General features: G+C 32.0%; 1 protein-coding gene across 2 annotated transcripts; it reads right to left on the bottom strand.

The window, feature by feature from the left end:
* Positions 1-1,048: 1,048 nt before the first annotated feature.
* LOC139482168 (chitin synthase chs-1-like) lies at positions 1,049-16,334 on the bottom strand. Of its 2 annotated transcripts, XM_071265869.1 has the most exons (10): positions 16,266-16,334; positions 13,174-13,303; positions 12,150-12,276; positions 11,482-11,616; positions 9,273-10,917; positions 7,325-7,480; positions 5,764-6,246; positions 4,168-4,379; positions 2,238-2,286; positions 1,049-1,691 (listed from the first exon to the last, which is right to left on the bottom strand). In XM_071265869.1, the coding sequence occupies exons 2-10, from the start codon at positions 13,293-13,295 to the stop codon at positions 1,300-1,302; spliced, it is 3,321 nt and encodes a 1,106-aa protein (XP_071121970.1). In that variant the 5' UTR covers positions 13,296-13,303; positions 16,266-16,334; the 3' UTR covers positions 1,049-1,299. The 2 variants fall into 2 exon arrangements, with proteins under 2 accessions (XP_071121970.1, XP_071121969.1); XM_071265868.1 differs by lacking the exon at positions 16,266-16,334 and having other exon boundaries at positions 13,174-13,305.
* Between the last annotated feature and the right edge of the window lie 4,351 nt (positions 16,335-20,685).

The following is a 20,685-nucleotide window of genomic DNA, read 5'->3' on the forward strand; positions in this document are numbered from 1 at the left end:
GGGGGAGTTTTTTCTCTATGTTGAATGCAACACTGTGACTTTGAGATGAACACCATCAATAAAACCGTTCTTTCTTTGCATTTTTCGTTTTTGGTTTTGCTTGTTAACATTTTATGTCCTGAATGGATACTATATGTCCTTTCTTTTCTGTTAGAGCTAGTGTTGACGAAAAGTAAGATTTATTGTGTCCTTCATCGAAGAAAGATGTACATGTAATTATGGATGAGCTTTGATATTCCCTGAATTTGTTCACCATGATCAATCTAATGCTTGACATATTGTATAGACATTTGGCCTATGTTGCATCCATTTTTTTACCTCAGCATGACATTAATTGTATACCCGGACCTCGTTGGGTGAGAAGTGTGAACGGTCCAACTGATATATCAAGACTGATTGTCTACCCAGAGATTAACTGTTTAAATCCAGTACGTGGCAGGTATATTCGACTTTAATCGTAATTGACTAAAATTGTCAGTTTTGTTACCGGAAGGATGTCGTTCTCTCGGACACTCCGGTTTCCTCCAAAAATAAAAAAATAAACCGTCAAACCACCATAAATAAGAGCAATAGTATAGAAAGAGGCGTTAATCACAAACCAATCTTTACTGAATGACTGAATTAATCAATCAACCAGTTTAGTTTCTGTGTAGTTTTGGTTCCTATATCATTGACGTAAACATCACATATCCCCTTTTATAGTAGACAATCATACTCTAAATATAACTAATCAGTTAGATTCAGTTGCTATCATAATTCTTTTTGAAGGAATTTATGTTATTCTAACCATGCATATCAATTCAATATTTCTTGATACACTATATCGTTTGATATATTTAACACTGATACGGAGTTTCTGTTGAAATACACATTTATGCAAGAAGGCCCTTTAAGCATGTTAAGAGAAAACAATAACATGCAGTTTTGAAAAAAGAAATCATATAGGTTATCATCTAAATGCCGTAGAACTCATTCATTTAATCGTAAAAAATGAGTAGGTTGGTAAGTGCTCTGACTTGCTGAATACACACATGCAAGTGAAAGATAGTACAGTTGATATATATATTTCCATTTATTCATTCTATAACTTTTGTATTCAAACAATCGATATATTTTAATATATCATGTTTATATCTTGGTAAACGAACACATATTCTCATTGATAATTAGACAACACATGATAACAGTTAAACACATAAAACAATAAAGTTGCCATGCTACATGGACTAACATGACTAATACAAATCCAATGGGCTTATATCCACAAATTGACTATGAGGGTCGGTTGAAAACAAAACTTTACGTTACAGTATTTATCCATCGACCTATACGATTTAACATATCACCAATTCTGTACACAGTACTACCTGATATTTGAATAAGGGGTGGTAACCCTAGCATAACTCCCATTACAATACTAAATATGGATTTACTATCAAAAGTATGCATTAAACATGCATGAAATCCTACTAGTGCAACCATGCAAATCAGATTAGCACTAAGAACGTACATTAGCGCTTTTTTTCTTAATAATATCAATCCTATTTTTCTGTCTTCGTTTGATAATCCATCTGGTACCGACGATCCTACAACGCTGAACACAAGCCCTTCCCAGAATTTGAATTCATCTTGGTTGAAGTCACTTAAATTGAGCGATGATGCTCTCAAACTGGCCAGACATGCTGTTTCAACTACAAAACAAAAGGTTTTGCTATAATGTTTTATTTTGCTTAAAATATAAAATGTAATAAAATAAGAAAACGAAAAAAATTAAAACAAATATCTATGATTTGTAAAAAAAACTATACGTTTCATCGATTACTGTACCGCATATCGTGTTCATTTCGAGAATGGTTACATCACTGTTTGGTTTGAAAAGTAAACATTATATGTGTTTGATACAGAATTTGACAATCGTGACTAATATCAACACCATCAAGGATGGCAAACACAGAAAAATTACCATTTAGTGTACGAAAAATTTCCAAATATAGCTGTACTACCAAGAATATCATTAATACATGTAATCGAAATTAATATATAAAGCTTAAGCCAATATCTCTTTTTTTTGTAAATAGAAATTAAATACATGTATATGGGATAAATGTCTAAAGTACAGGATAAAAATCAGAAAAGCAGCAATACAACGAAGCAGTATACAAATTGAACAATAGAATAAATTTCATATACAATTACTTTAAGCTTGAGTAATAATATCATGTGTTACGCTATCGTACCTTGTTGCGATTCTGGTTCTTTGTGCCTGTTCTGTTTAATTGTTGGTAGCTGAGGAAAGCATTGTATTAAATTAAGCATACACCGTAGTTATCATACTCGGTTCTTCTGATGCATTACAATAAATAGCTTATAACATGTATAACGAAGAGGAAACAAAACAATGTCAAATACGTTTTATATTTGTTCTATAAAAACATAGGTCATTATATGTTATACAATCAAAATTTCTTACGAAGTTGTCATATTTTATCGATCCTTAGATTTTTCCTTTTTTTGGAAATAGTTTGTTTTAAAATGCATTATTAGTAAAGTGAATTTCGTCCTTAAGAGGCAATAAACAAATATAACTCAGATTTCTTAATTTAGTGAAAGAAACATGCTGTTGGAATTTTTTGGCTTATTATCACTCCATAGTTTTCTTTATTTTCGAAGTTTCGTTGTGCCATCTTAACACGTGTTAGAATGTAAAACGTTTGTACAACACTAAGAACACGTGCATTTGAAATATATTATGGTATACAGTATGCTGATGTGAATGAATTGGGTTGTCATGTTTGCGTGGTATTTTTGTATCTTTTAAACGTATCTGTTTACTGTAGTAAAAAAAGAAAAAGAAACAAACAGGTAAGTGTTTAGTTTGGGCAAATTTGGTTTTTAACTGATTTTCATTTTCATAACAAGTCGTATGTCATACAACTTCGACGCTTCTACTGTTTAAATAACTAATGGGTCAGAGCTAAGGACATATTGTGTTTTACTCGCCTTTGACTTTTTGATCATCTTTATGTGGTGTATATGTGTGTCTAATATTTGTGTTGCGTTGCTTCGATGCCGTTATAGTAATCTTTGGCTCTTTTGATAGATTTTGATAGACCCTGCTTTGAAGGTTGAAATAATCAAATTGGCAAGTAGTAGCTGAAGAAATATATATTTTGTAATTGGGTCTCACAAATATTTATTGTGTTTTTCACAGTCAGTGTAATGACAATAAGGATGAAAACATTCGTTTTCTCTTTTATTTTTGACAACATAGAAATACCTTGTCTTGTCTTTATATTTAAAAATAGTTTCATATTATGTAAAAAAATATTCATAAGATATCAGAAATGAAATAATGCAATAGGTCACACATGACCCATCGAACAATTATGACAAACGAACAGTAATTAAAATTACCCCACAAATGGTACGACCTGTCTTTTATTTGTCGGATAGATATGTCATCATCCACGTCATTTATTGTCTAGTGGAAAGCTGTTTTTATCCTTCAACATTATTTATGCTTTTGTCCCACGTAAGGAGCATGTGATTTAGTGACTGTGATTGGTTGCTGTACGTATCATTATAATGTTATCACTTAAGCTGATATCAATTTTTCTAGTTAGTATTATTCTCACGTTGTCATGTATTGTCATGTATTGCCTTATATAGATTTTGATGCATTATTTTTTATTGCTTAATATCTTAGAAGACTAAAGTTGCTTTTATCAACTGAATCAGGTGCCTATCAGACATGTCAGATATGTTCCTTACGTCGTAACTAAAATCCCCTCCCCTTTCATGAATATGACCTACCGAATTAGACTATTTACCGGATTTGTTATCACATAAGCAATACGACGGGTGCCACATGTTAAGCAGGATCTGCTTACCCTTTCGGAGCATCTTAGATCACTCCTAGTTTTTTGTGGGGTTCGTGTTGCTTGTTCTTTAGTTTTCTATGTTGTGTCATGTGTACTATTGTTTGGCTGTTTGTCTTTTTTTCATTTTTAGCCATGGCGTTGTCAGTTTATTTTCGATCTATGAGTTTGACTGTCCCTCTGGTATCTTCGTCCCTCTTTTGTAAAATAGTTACCTTATTGACAATCATACAACATATTCCTATTTCTTTTTTTCGGACAAAATAACTTTCATCAAACAGTCACTTACCTCATCACGTGTACCCCATGATTGATCCACAATGTTACAGATTGCGTAGAGGGGTAATAAAATATACATAAATGGAATAAAAAACAAGTAGACAGGACCAGTAAGCAATATCCATGCATCCCATGGGTATAAAACAGCTCCAAATATGTAACTTCCAAATACAATTGCAACTGACAAGCCTTCTGTATGTTCAAAATGTCCATTGTAATAACCTATTTGTAGAAGGAGATACTAATTATATAAGTAATTGTAAACATTTACAAATACATACATTATGCATGTGAGGGTTCTTTCAACATACATGTAGAAAACGTTTTTCTTTACAAAATATGTATGTCTGCTCTGTTGAATTCTGTTTACATATAATACTTGCCTGTGCCCAGTCAAGCACCTCGTTATTGCTCTATGAGTATTTTTGTATTCTTGTAAATCATGTTTGCTAATATGCTTTGTCTATATGCCTTTTTTTATGTTTCTTTGTTACATAACACATGACCCTGTACTTATACATCCCGTCACTGTCTTATTTTCAATGATAATATTTGTATTGTTTTATTTAATTTGTGATAAAATGTGTCTTTGTACGACGTATAACGTGGCTCTGTACTTATACATCCCGTCATTGTGTTATTGTTTCAATGTTTGTTTACATATTTGAGTGTTTTTATGATTGAAATGACCAATTAATTTTCCTATATGCTACAATGATAGCCTTTATCGAGATACATACTTTAGAAAATTTATTAATTTAACAAAAACCTGCTAGAATTAAAAACAAGTTATTAGGACAGTATTTTTTCGTCCAAAAAATATAGGTTCGCGTTGATTTTCTTTGCGTAATTTGTACTTATCTCCCATGCCTATCAATTTTGCACTTAAACATACGTGTCATATCCTAGCGATCAAAATACATCTCAGTTCCGTTAGGGCTAAGAAAGTAATCTATTTGGCCTTTGTTATAATGCAGAATGCATGAAGTCTCAATTAACAAAACATACCGGGCACACATATTAACCAAACAAGATAAGCTATAGCCTTAATTCTGAATACCATGTTATGCTCATTAAATGGCTGCGCCCATAATTTCAATTGGTTTATTTTAACCTATAGTAATTAAGATAATAACGCAATATGCGACTGTCATTCAACTTATAGGTTTAGCTAGCTATAAAACCAGGCTTAATCCACCATTTTCTTGCAAAGAAAATGCCTGCAACATTTCAGGAATAGGACAGTTGTTGTACATAGGTTTGATGTGTTTTATTTTTTTTATATATCAATAGGGTTCTTATTATAATAATGGAGCAAAACATATATCGACTATTTTTATTTAATGTCAGAAATTACATAGATAAAAATATCTGAAAAAAACCCCAAAGAAATGACCTTCACATCAACCAACGACAACATAAGCGTGATTGATAAAATGCATTATACATTACATAATATCATATCGTAGCGAATGTGATTAAGAAACATAACCATGAACCTGTTTGCATTTAACTTTTTTAAGGTTTCATATACCCCCAATATTCTTTCAAAACTACAGAGGCATTCACATAATTGTATATTACAAAACGATACCATGCTACCTACCATATGCCAAGTATTTAAAGACAATAACAGATATGTAGACTGTTCCTGATCCGAAGATAATGATTAACATTTTTGTGATAACTAACTGTATTGTTGAAGGAACTCCGCTAAGTAGCATCAGGCAGTAGGCAAGCACTATTGCAACGATCACAGGAGCTACAATGATAAGAGGGGCACCAGTCGCCAATTCTAAACCGTAGCACAGTGTTACAATTGTAATTCCCGGATATAAAAGCTTTGTAAGAAACAGTTGCAATAAGTAGAGGACGAACAAAACGGAAAAAGCATCGTTTGTGGAAACCAAGGTTCTTAGCTGTCGAAAAACCAATACAGCATTTGCATAATCTGATAGTATCCATCTACGGCGTTGTTTCATGAACTCAGTCATATCTTCCGGACAAAATGTAGTATTTGTAGCCGTACTACAATATCTTAATTTCCATCCCTTCAACATCATCAATGTACACATCCATCTGTCTTCCCCTGTATATATAATTTCAATAAATATAACAAAAAACACTATTCAATGTTGATACCGACAAATTCAAACATACGAGGTCCATAAAAACTGACATTATCAAACGCTATCAATAACAGATATGTACTTTGTTTCTGTGCCAAAGAAAATGAATAACATATTTTTTTAAATAACTTTTGTTGACGGCACTCGGCTGGGTAACATCAACCAGTAGCCAAATATTATTTCAATCAATGGAACTATTAAAACCAACTTCCATACTCCTTACTTGGTACAGGCATTTTGTGAAGAAAAATAAGAAGGGGGTTCTTTTGTTTTATAGTTAGCTAAAACTTCCGCTTGTGTGCTCAGTTGCTTTTAGTTTGGTAATTTAGTAAGAAACAGAAACACACATTATAGGTTGATGTGACATTAATTGGGACCCAGGAGTCTACACGTTGTAAATACACATTATATACAAACTTCGCAATTGTTTAAAAAGAGAAAGACAAACATATACATTAATCTAGCAAAGACCACAGCAGAAAATGTGTAGTAAATACCGTTTCGTCTACAAAAGACTGAACGGTGAATTATAAGATATTAAAGTTCGGTTTGTATTGGCCAACAGTACTTTAATATTGTTATTCACAAATAATTTCTTTTTTTGGGGGGATCTATGAAAAGTATTCAGGCAATTTTGTTTATACCCAAACATGAAAGAAAGAAAACTCTGGACATGCTATTAGTATATTATCATTAGTCATGATTCGTTAAATGTTGATATATTCGATGTAAAATGCAACTGTTTTCTATCTCATAGATTGCAGTGGCAAACCATTCAATTTTGACGACAAAATTATTTATACTTTTTGTCATTGTCCTAATGCTGACATAGAAAGAGCAAAATATGGAACCATTGATGATCTAAACTTTGTTTAACCAAATTTACTGTCTGAGTGATATAAGTATAAATGTATGAAGCATAAAAACATCGACAGCAGATGGTTTTAACATCGACTAGTTAGCGTAAACATGATGTTTTATAGTCACTGATACTTTAATAGAAGAAGAATTTTCCAGAATAAATATAGTTTTTTTTACCGTTGTCTTTTGTAAAGATATCTTCCATGTTTCCTACTGGTACTGAATATTCTGCAACAACGTCCCTAATAGCTTCCAATTTGAACATACTAAAACAGCCGGGGCAACACATAACTGAACCAATAATATTCTGTGCACTCTTATTCATCCAAAAATCTAAAAGCACAATATTTCGAAATAAAATATCATATTGAAAAGAACTTGGAGAAATATCTGTTTATCCTTCCAGAGCACCTGAGATCACTCCTAGTTTTTGGTGGGGTTCGTGTTGCTTTTTGTTTAGTTTTCTATGTTGTGTATTGTGTTCTATGATTTGTCTGCTTGTCTTTTTCTTTTTTAGCCATGGCATTGTCAGTTTATTTTCGATCTATGAGATTGATTGTCGCTCTAGTATTTTTCAACCCTCTTTTGTTGATAGCTCTGGGTTTATTCGTTCATGGTTTTGCTTTCCATTGAATTGTGTATTGTTTATCAGCTCTTTAACATCTCAAATATGATTTAGATTTCAATTGCTTTGGTCTCTAGCAGTACTGAATAGAAATAATTGCCCGAGTAATTTAAAGTTGGTACTGTTGATGGTCAATAAATGCATTAATTTCGTTATCACATTGGAACTGTTTCGTTATTGACTGTACATGTTCCCTGTAGATTTATTGGTACATTCTTCAACTTTTGTTTTGTACTTTCTATTTTGAATGTGTTGCCCTTTTGCACAGTAGTAAGTCCAGTAAGACCCCTTTTTGGTCCCGAAATATAGCAGTTTTACAAAAAATTTAAAATGTAAACTTTTAGCTACATGTAATTATTGGAAAGAAAAATACTTCTATTTCATAAATATGCGCTGTTTTTGACAATACAATGCTCATGGTATCGGGTACTATCATCCTATAATATAAAATTTCAATCCTTGAATCTATGATGAGTTTATTTTTAGTTATGCTAAATTACTGAAATCTCACAATTTTAGCATTTGAGTTAATCTTTAGACGGCCAAAAAAAAGAAAGTGGCCACATTAGTGTTCATTCTTGAGGGTTTGGATGGGGTTAAATGATTAAAGAATAATGCCCTTAAAAATGAAGATTAGAGAATAACGGGGAAAAAAATTAAGATTAGAGAAAAAAGGGGTTATTTTTTTGAAGATTAGAGAAAAAAGGGGTTATTTTTTTAAAGATTAGAGAAAAAAGGGGTGAAAATTAAATGTTTACAGAATAACAGACACCACCCCCCCGCCCCCCCCCCCCCCGCCCCCCCATTCCAGACCCTCATTTTTATTAATCAAATCTTAGTTGTATTTGATGATAATACATTAAAAACATAAAGGTTGAAGATGAACACGGATGCTGCCACTTTCATTTTTTGACAAAAAGCCATCTAAAAAGTGACATATAATGGCATATTTGACAGATTTTTTTTATATTTTAAGCTTTAGTAAGAGCGTCTTTAATGACTAAATTAGTCTAAATCTTAAACATAATTTATTGAATCTACTGAATGATTCAAAATTGCCTTTTTATTATTCTGACCTGATTAGAAGTGATGAAAATAACTATGCTCGAGACATAGGTGGAAAACGTTCCTGTTTAAGTACATATATTAATTATCTTATATAATTTTTTATTTTGAACATTTTTGTATAGTATAATTGTGTTTGAAAGATTCGGTAAAAACAATACGTTCAGGAATTTGAACATTTTCGGAACCGGACATTACAGTCGAAATGAATTTAAGAAATCTGTTTTCGAATATCAATCATCGATCGAGATTTATCACCTACTTTATATTTTTTTGTGTTTTTAGTAAATGAGAAATGCAGTTGAGAAAGGGAAATCGATTCTTATATATCAACAGAAAATTTTTCGACATTACAAAAAACGTCAATGAGCCAATCGCTCGGTTTACAAAAAACTACTTTATTGAGAATTATTCATGTTTCTGCACATATTTTACCTTTAGCATATTCGAACATCTGCAGCCAGACAATAGGAGGATACTGAATTCCTGTAGGATATGTTCGACCACAGACAGCCCCAACAGTCCGGTCTAATTCACACATGTGTAAAACTTTCAATATACTTCTATCCGTAAACGTCATATCAGCATCAGTTGCAAGGATATAATTATCATAACCAAATTTATCCTGTTCGTGGTGCAATTGTTGTGAATCTTTTATGGTGTGAATAATGTTAAATGATTCATTTCTATCTGGACACTTTTCATTTTTGCTCGTATCGGCTACATATATTTCTGTCGATTCTGTGTCAACACAATAAATCTCATTTTGTTTTACTAAGGACTTACAATACTTATCTAGAAGTGTAAAATCATGTTGCGCGGTTTCGTATAACTCTTCAGGCGAGTTCCATGTATCTATAGAAAGTAAACCTGCATAAGGTGGTCTTATTGGGAAATTGTCAGAGTACCTCCAAAAGTTAGATGTACGATAGTGTAAGATATACTCCATATACATTATTTGACTCCAACGCTTTTTTGCCTTGACCTTAGAAACATCTTTCAAGTGCACAAACAATGGTGTTGTTTTGTTTACTTCCCAGGAAAGCTGTAATCCGTATGGCGTAAATAGCATGACTCCTTGGTTAATGTTTGTTATACATTGGTTTTCAATTAATCTCATTAACTGAAGACCAAACTGCTTTATAGTTTGTCCATCAGCACCATTATCTAAGAATATATGAGATTCCAAAACAATATGCTCTCTTTTCAAAAGGTTTGAATCTGAAATGTTTCGTATACTAGCCAGTAATTTGTCCATTTCTAGTGATGATTCCTGATGCATTGTAGTACAGACAAAGATTCGTCTTTTGTTGTCAGCCGACTTATTGCATGTTGGTGTCTCCATTGTATTGAAAGTTCTACTGACTAAATGTTGCATAGTCAATACGGCTTCATACATACTACAATTATTACATTGTATAATTCTGTCATTCATTATATCCAATAACAACGGAACAATTAATAGTCCTGCGAGAGTTCCATAGAATGCAGTATTATCTGCTCCCACTTTAATTCCTTGAGAAAGTGTACCGATACTACAAACCCATGTAATGTGAGATACATTTATTAAGGACGAGCACGTCAGTACTAGTATGATTGATACTATTATGGACGACACATACATCGGTAAATGAACAACACATCTACCAGATTTAGAATTTACATTGAAAAACTTAACGTACTGACAAAGACACGAGCTAAGTAAGATAGAAGCACAAAAGTAAAGACTTTTAGAATTCGGTAAAATTAAAGTCTCAAATAATAATCTCAATGATAAAAATTCGTTTGTATTACTTTTTCGTTGTAGAAAGTAAACCGAAAACACACAAGTTAGCATCTTCAAAATTACATACAATATAGCGGAATTCTGAGTTCCTCCGTTGTCTGTTGTATGAATACGTCTTTGAATGCTCGGAGTAACAATTATTGATATCATCACCAGGAAGAGACACGTGATTCCAGCTTCTTCCACCGACATTCTGTTTGTTATCACCAGCAATATAAAACAATAAATAACACAGCTTATGAAAACTAAAACCAACAGATGTTGTATGTAACGACTACAGCTAGTAATGGTCTTCTGAAACAAAACAATATAAATCAGTACTTTAGGATCTGAAACCGTAATGCAGCAATAAAATATAGAAACTGACATCAAAACTAGTAATAAACTCTGGCTACTGAATCTTTCAAAGAATTATTTGTTATTAGTTCTAAACACTTTACAATAAATCAATCATCAATCTCATCTTTCTTTTGTGTATCTTAGCTTTTGATCTTCTTTCGTGGGTTGTTTATTAATGACAATTTTCATTTTGTAGGTGTTATTCTGGAAAAGAGTAGTTATATAAACTATGTAAACACGCGAAGAGCTACATGTGTGTATGATCGAAATGGCACAGAGAGATATATATACTCTTCCAAAAAAGATATATTTCATATGTAATACCTGCTAAAAAAAACATTTCATTTGTCATATTGTGCATACAACAAAACACTGTCACAAATAATAAAACTAGTATACGATAACTGAAAAACGGGACAGAATGTAATAAAGTTATGTAAATTAATTACATTATATTAAAACTGTTGATTTTGTTATTATACATTTTATAACAATGTTATTTAATGAAGTTAACCTTACCATTCCAGTTTTACACAAGGAAAAGATCATTCCTGAATGTAACACACCTAACATCAGAAATCCTGGTATTTTCCATAGATATATCAAAAACAAGCTAGTCTGCATGTAACTCTCAGCAATGGATAATATAACACCCTTAAAACATTAACCTTTTTAATTATAAACAAACTTCTGAAAATCTTTAACAATTATGTTTATGTGTATCTTATAGTAGTAAATGGATATCACTCAACTGACAAGACTAAGCAATGAATAATGAAGTCATTTTTAGTCGATAAGTCAACTTTGTATTCTTCAGTAGCTTTTTCATACGATTTGATTATCCCTTTCTTCACTCTTCATGATTCAGTATGTTATTGTTGTGTACTAACTTCTTACCAGTCAAAATATCAATTTAACAGATTTTAATTGACTACAAGCGACTTGTATGAACAACACTGAATGTATCGTAGTTGGAAAATTGACATCCTCTTTGAAACAGTTGTTCAGCATACTGATTTTTATTTAAAAAAAAAGAAACAAAAATAATATAATCGACTGCGTTATTTTTAACGGGTAAACAATTTAAGTTCCTTTTTAAATGATATGTATATCCATTTGGCAATGCATAAAGATGACACATAACAAGCGATGAATTATATAGCGATCACGTTAAAATTAAATCTTACCAATAAAAGTGATTGCTTGTTTGGCCACTCCTTCCATTTCTGGCCTGTTGAAAACGAAGATGTCCATACTTTCGATACAAAAGAGGCAAAATATGGAAACATAACTATTAACAGAGTAACCGATCTCCTGCAAATATATATATAAATATAATAATCTTAGTAGCAGTGCAAAAACAATAATAAACTTTAATTTACACTAGTACATTTTCGTAATTATTGACGGCAAACGTGATGATATCGACGGTTAACGATCGCAATGTGGTAAAACATTATTACATCCAACGTGAAACCATAATATTTGATTTATAAATATCCTTAGGGATATTTTGTTTACCTAATTTGAGTTTTACCAACAATAACTTTCCTATTTTGTTAAGCCAATCTATTACAATTATTTTTGCAAAAAGTAAAATAACCCTGGTATCTATGATGAGTGTATTTACAGCCACGTCGATGCCACTGCTGGTCGAGGTTTGTTTCCCCGAGGATATCAGAAGCCCGGTAGTCAGCACTTCTGCGTTGACTTGAGTTATCGTTGATATGCTCATAATTAAAATTTTACCGTTCACAAAATTTAGAATTTTTGAAATACTAAGGCTTTCTACCTCAGGAATAGATTGCCTAAGCTGTATTTGGCAAAACTTTTTTTTGGTCCTCAATGCTCTTCAGCTTCGTACTTTATTTGACATTTTAACATTTTTTTATTCGAGCGTCACTGATGAGTCTTTTGTAGACGAAACGCGCGTCTGGCGTAAATATAAAATTTAATCCTGGTATCTATGATGAGTTTATTTATAAATAACTGTGGAATGAAATGAAAATTCACACGGAAAGTCCTTTATCATGGTAAAATCAAAGCCCAAACACATCAAACGAATTGAAAACAATTGGCATGTTCCTAACTTAGTACAGGTATTCCCTTGTATAGAACATGCTTAATGAACATGGTTTTATATTAAAAATGCCCAACACTGTAGTTTAAACCTAAAACCGTCTTATTCTTATAATAATTATATAGCCTTACCATTCGTTGCTTGATTGCAATTCCTTTTGACTAAATAATAAAACTAAGGATCCCTGGTGAACGCAGAAGATAATACAAATCAGGCAGAACAGAATACATTGAAGTAAGATTTTAAAGCTCATCCTTGTACCTAAAAATATATTCATAGGGTATTATATGACACAGACCTTCAATGCTATTAATTTTATTCTGTTATTAGTTTCATATAATTCCATTTAATGTTACAAAAAATTACTATGATTTTGAAGTGCTGTATTTTTTTTTGATTAAAGTTTGTTTCTCTTCTTGAAATTGCGGCGGTCTTTTTTTAAGATCTAAAACGTTTGAAAAGGTTCAAATATGATGGTCCTGGACATCATAAAAAAACGTCAATTGCCAAATATTTTTGTATCGCAAATATATTGTATATGTGAATATGGTGCAGTAACATTGGTACAGTAACTGCTAATTTCATTGTTGTCCCGAATCGACAATTCAACGTAGACTGCTTGAGACACACAGAAATAGATAAACATGCATACTAGTAGATATTTTTTAAACAGTTTGTTTAATTTAATCATATGCATGTAGTAATGCTTGAGAACTCTTTAAATTTAAAATCAAACTCACAGCAAGAATATAATAAAAAAAATAGAGGCTCTGAAGAGCCTGTGTCGCTCACCTTGGTTTATGTACATATTAAACAAAGGACACAGATAGATTCATGACAAAAATGTGTTTTGGTGATGGTGATGTGTTTGCAGATCTTCCTTTATTGAACATTCTTGCTACTTACAATTTTCTTTATCCATAATAAACTTGGCCTTTTAGTTACAAAGGAAAATATTTTTTGAAAATTTACAAAAATGTATCAAATTCATGAAAATTGTTAAAATTTACTATAAAGGGCAATAACTCATTAAAGGGTGAACTAACCATTTTGGTCATGTTCGGATATTTGTAGATCTTACTTTGCTGAACATTATTGCAGTTTACAGTTTATCTCTATCTATAATAGTATTCAAGATAATAACCAACAACGGCAAAATTTCTTTAAAAATTACCAATTGGGGGAGCAGCAACCTAACAACGGGTTGTCAGATTCGTCTGAAAATTTCAGAGCAGTTAGATCTTGAGCTGATAAACAATGTAAGATGGCAGATTTGCTGTAAATGCTTTGGTTTTAGAGTTATAAGCCAAAATCTACATTTTTACCCTATGTTTTATTTTTAGCAATGGCGGCCATCTTGGTTGGTTGGCCGGATCGCCGGACACATTTTTAAAACTAGATACCCGAATAATGATTGTGGCTAAGTTTGATAAAATTTGGCCCAGTAGTTTCAGGAGAAAATATTTGTAATAGTTTACAGACGACGGACGCCAAGTGATGTTAAAAGCTCACTTGGCCATTTGGGCCAGGTGAGCTAAAAATAACCAACAAAACGAATCTGTCAGGAATGTCGTCACAATCTGATAATTCTAGTTCACAACTCAAAGAACATGATTCGATAACGCCGTTTCAAATGCAGTTGTCAAATTGTAGGCCTGGTTAATTAGTTTTTTTTTTAATTCTTCAAATCGTTATTAATTAATCGCTCACTTTTTTTTCTAATAGTTTTGAGGAAATTAAAAATTTTCTTAGTTTAATGATTTTACAAGTTGAACGCCTGTTGATTATTCAAGATTAGTTTTCAACGTTTTCCATTATAAAAAACAAAACATCACTCACTTTTTATTGCATAATGCATGTATGCAAGTGTATTTTAGAGCATATAGATAATTTTTTACAATGTAAGCAACAAAAAATCACTTATGGTTGATCCCTATTGATGGTCAATATTAATGATATCTAACTGACAACATAACAAATGTGGGTTATTAACTATAGTAAATATTACAATTAACAACATATATCATATTTGAGCACAAACATACAGTAGTTTGTAATAATAAAACATATAGCATAATTTTAATTTCGTATTTTGGATTCTATAATAACCATAAACATTTTGGCTGTTATAATGCTTTTATGATTAACACTCAGACGGGCCAAAATATCTCTAGGTTTTTTCTAGCGTGGTCAAGTAAAAATTCAACTCGCCAATATGTAAAGCTTTGTTATTTGATGTAATTTATGGATTATTTGACAAAAGCTAGACATGTTGCGTGACGTCTGTGTTTTAACGTTTCGTCAGGATAATCAGAGTGATCCTGTGCAAAGTAGGATGTATCCCTCCTTAAGAATAGATACCTGAATCTACATTGGTCTTTATGAAAAATAGCAAAACCAAGTCTTTCAATTTGTCTTTTAGTTTGGAATCGGTAAGAAAAGTCAAATGTTTTAATACTACTGCAAGATGAAAGAGTCATAAATTGTATGTACCAGATCTTTGAGTATCTGATTAACGCCACCTCTAGAAAATAACTTTGAAGCCCGGTTTTGATTACTGATAAAACAGATGTTAATGATTTAGAAAAAGGTTTTGGGGAGCACTTGGAAGACCAGAAATATACCGATGTGTGTAAGGACACTTACGTTGTTAAGGTATTCAATGCAGTGATAGAAGATCCAGTATTTTGTCTTTGGTTGAAATTCCAAAGGAACATAGAACAAACCTATGAATATTCAGGATTTCCTCTTTGGTAAGTGTCGAGAGGGTATAAATAAAGGCAACAGTAGTACACCGCTTTTCGAAATGCATAAATCGATTGAGATAAAAACAAATCCATGTTACAAACTAAAACTGAGGGAAACACATCAAATATAAGAGGAGAACAACTACACAACAGAAACACAAGTTGTAAGGGGCAATAATTAAGATACCTAACCGCTTTTATATATGTTTTATGGCAGCAAATCATTAATAGAGACATCGTGCAAAGCAGGTGATGTATAATAACGATGACCATGGCTGCGTCTACGTCGAGGGGTAGAGTTGGGAATATTCATCATATTCCACGAGCTACACAACGGACTATATATTATACATATACCATCAATTTAAATAAAGTAGCAATTGTGTCAAACAACTTAAATTCATTGACAAACAACAAAAGCTAGCATTTTCAGATCAGACGGATTTTCATTTCCAAGTAAATGAATGAACACTTACCACACTCTGGTATAGCAGACCTAATGATAATAAGATAACTTTTTAAACGAAGTGGCTACTTACTTAAATAACACTGGAAATTAAAGTATTCAATCGAGGAATGCTGTAGGTGTAAAATCATTAGCGACATATGGTGTTTAGCTTTTTTCAATTTTACTGAATATGCATTGTTTAGGCGTGCAACATCTTTCATCTTAAGTTAAATCATTTGCACTTCTAAAAATATATTGCACATCAGCTAATTATTGCCTTTACGTGTAGCATTTAAAAAAAATATATATATAAATTCTATATTCCATATCTACAAAACGTGGACACAATTGTAACCGATTTTACGTTTTTAGGGTCGGTGTTTAAAAAACGTTAACCTCTCTACATAATGTGATTGTCTGATTGGTATTCAGCTCCACTTTCAGCATTTTTTTTGTTTAATCGTGGCTTTCGACTATTGACATGCGGTATCAGTGGGCGAACTGGTGACAAAATATTACATCCCCTGTAAACAGTGCGCTCTTCTGACTAGAGGTAATCAGTAAAGAAAAACGGACGATGCTGTAATTGTTTAGCTTGTTAAAAATGAGCTAGCACAAACGAACTAAGATGTGTCAACATAATGTGAATATGATTACGAATCAGGTAAAATATTTATTGTTAAGTTTATCACCTCATTGTATCATCATATGATAGGTAAATGCGTGAATTTTTTATTTTCAGTGTCGTTAGGGTTCAAACTTGTAATCATGCCATCCTTTCATCATTTTTTTTAAATACTATCCAATGGTCGGAACACCTTGATTTTCTCCCAATTTGTAAAGTTGATTATGTTGCATGATATATATTTTTATCGGTGGAAAAAATTGATATGCAGCAAAGATTGGCAGTTTTTAATTTGTGTTGCTATGTGAAATAAAGGGAAGTAAATTAAAGTAAAAGAAGGCGCGCTTTTTCAAATAGTAAACAATTTAATTCAGATGCATATTATTTTGTCAAATGATAAAGAATATCGTAGAAACTTGCTAGAAATTCATCTAATTTATAAAAGATATATACAACATGACATACTGAAATCTGAAAAGGGGTAAAACCACCATACCTTGAAAAAATTCAGTAAAAAAAGGGGGGGTGGGGGAAATGCTACGAAATTTAGATTTTATTTATTTTTTGTCGACAGCCAAAAGATGATTTGACATGCTACTAACTACTTTTTCAATTTCCTTGTAAAGTAAAATTGTCTTTTTTGGGGGTCTCTGTTCATTGTGGTCTAATATTTTCAGGTTCTCTTTGGATTGCCAAATAATATTATAATCATCTAATTGAATGTTCAAATTATTTTGCAGCGATGGTCTGTATGGAAGGAAGACTGTCATAAAAACCAACAGTTCCGGATGGCCCATTTAACTAATTGCTTAACATCAATAGCGATGTAAGATTCAAGTGTTTGATTTAGCACAAATTTAGCCAGGTTTTCCTTGTAATTGTGGCAGAAAAACCACTAGACAGTGTCTGGCATTGAAAGGATATCAAACGGATGTTTTATGGAATGATTCTCGTACATATGGCAATCATATGCATAGGAATGTGGAGCTAGTCTCTTTCATGCAGCAATTTTTAATTTCCAATATAAACTCCGAAAAGACAAGAGCATAGAAATGTATACCAATGAAGAACATTCTTTGTGAATAATATCATTCCAAAACTTAAATGTGTCATTAGTGTTGCATTATTTATCAGTAGAGATAATCAGATTCCAGTAATATTGCCCAACTGAAGGTTTTTGTTGGTAATGTTTTGTAAATCTTAGTTGTTTTGACAAGCTGGGCTGTGCAGGTTGCCCGGCTGCCCCTTTCAATGTGAGACAATATTTTGTTTATTGTAAAACAAAATCACTGATTCAAGACTTAGTGCGAACCCCTTATGTTTCAACCATGACATGCAATACGGGGGAGGGGGAGGGGGAAGATTTTTTTTTACCGAGTCAAATATTTTTCCTAATAATAATACATTGAGATTTAACATATACTTTGCTATATGTAGTGTTTATATTAAAGTATTGCCAACAAAATTCATAACATTTGGGATCATAATATTGTTTAAGAAAAGCCCTTACCCCCTCCCCTGTACATCATAAAAGTGCATAATCTTCTGTAACACACGTGCATGGTCAATTCGGATCACATATTTTCTATTCCGATATTATAAGAATTCGAAGGTTCATATCATTTACAACATCATTCAAAAAATTTCTGGGTCTTTTTTTTACTATCAACGTTGAACCTCGAGGTTACACACATTGTAGTAAAAAAATATCCAATAAAAACGTTGAATGTAAATGATATGCACCTTTAAAATCTTATATTGTAGGACTCATGTTGTTCAAACATAATGTGTTGATCAATTATGTTATGATGATTTTGATAAACTTCACATTAGGTAATCTTTCAAGTATATTGATTACATTATATCGAGTTGTCCCAACGATATACTTGTCGGTGTGCTCGATCATACGAATTTACCGACATTCATATAGACAAAATGACACAACTTTGAAAAATTCTTGTGACGAAACTACATTTCGGAACACGTTAAAAATTGGATACTCCGAAAGCTACATTATTAAGGTTTGATATATATTTTTTTCAAAAAAAGAGAAAAATATGCAGTCAAATCTGGCAGTTTTTTTACACACCCTATGTTGAACAATAGGTTGTTCAATTAACAGCATGTTTGGCAATAAAAAAAATCATATATTAACAAATTTAGCTTTAACATATACTTTATTTATAGTGGTTGTATAAAAGTTAGATAATGGTTTTGTGTTTTAAGAGATATTCATCCCTATGCATATCGGTTTTTATGCGTAAATTGTCTTTCCTGTTTTAGACCTTTTCTATCTCTTTCATAAGAAGAGTGACTTTTCTATTGTTCTAGTGTCACTGGAAATCCCACTGGTATGTATAACTGACAGCCCTAGTAGAAAATTTGGAGTCGAACGTAGCTGGCACATGAAGGATTGAGCTCAAAACGTTTAATTTAATATTGAAAGGCTATTGATGCAGTAGTTGATCTACATCTTCTACATTGTTAGATAAGATTAGATTAGAGTAATGTTAGTTATGATTTTCGATATAACAATGCAGTAGTATATTTATTTCTGTGTTTGGTCCATTGTGCAATCTTACATGTGTATTACACTGGTATGTATGTAAAATCTACATTATACATGTTCAGGAATCGACGGGACTACTGTCGTCCTTGACCTTTGTTAGTGAGTTGGTTTAATTCATCCTATTGGTACAGTTTCTGCATGAAATTTGATTCATTGGTATTTTATTGGGAATTGATCTATATTTAACATACCATGTATTTCAAAAGCTGAAATAAGCGACAACGAAATAAATATTACTACTTAGTCTGGTAATCTGGTTCATCGCCATTCTTTAATTGTTAATGCTTGATAATGTGTCTCTAATATAAAAAAGTAAACGAAGTATATAACTCAATTTCTTATACTCCTTAAGATCTGCGTAAAATAAATAGGGTTAGTCCTCTCAGAGATATACATAGATATACATAGCGTTTAGACCAAGGAATTCTGAAGCAGAGGTATTTCCTTTATTCATTGATATTAAACGTTGACCTTACATTCAGCAAGATATGATTTATAGAAGTTGTGTAATGTTGTTGCCATGTTTAGCCATCGATTCAAATATGTTTGCCTGTTATATAATATGTAACAGACTTTCTTCGATTATCAAGATGATTATGCAAGTTATGTACCTTTTGATGTTGAACATGTAACATCTTGAATAATCATTATGATATACAATAGTAAGCCTTCAAATTAGTATACGTAGTGGTTCAAACAATTTTTAATACTCCTTTTTGAAAAAAAATGTGTTTGTCGATGATACAAGGTATAGACCACAGATTTCTGAACCTTGGATCCTTACTTTTTTAATATAATATGTTGAGCTTGCATTAAAAAAACATGGAGATAAGTGAAGTTGATATCATGCTTTTAACTTTTTCTATCTTTAATACAAAAATACTTGCCAGATATTGATATAGAGTATGGTTTACAGAAACTGATATTTCCTTTATCCTTCAATACATTATTTTTTCCTTATATTGCGTCGCTGATGAGTCTTGTGTAGACGAAACGCGCGTCTGGCGTATTAGATTATAAGCATGGTACCTTTGATAACTATCACAACTACTAGGTCAATGCCACTACTGGTGGATATTTCGTCCCCGAAAGTATAACCAGCTCAGTAGTCATTGCTTTGGTGTTGACATGCATATCATTTATATTGTAATTTTTATAAATTTCCTGTTTACAAAATTATGATTCTTTTAAATGCTAAGGATTTTCTTATCCTAGGCATATATTACTTTAGCCGTATTTTGTAAAACGTTTTTG

Source organism: Mytilus edulis, chromosome 7 (assembly GCF_963676685.1).
Source record: "Mytilus edulis chromosome 7, xbMytEdul2.2, whole genome shotgun sequence".
NCBI classification, from domain to species: Eukaryota; Metazoa; Mollusca; class Bivalvia; order Mytilida; family Mytilidae; genus Mytilus; species Mytilus edulis.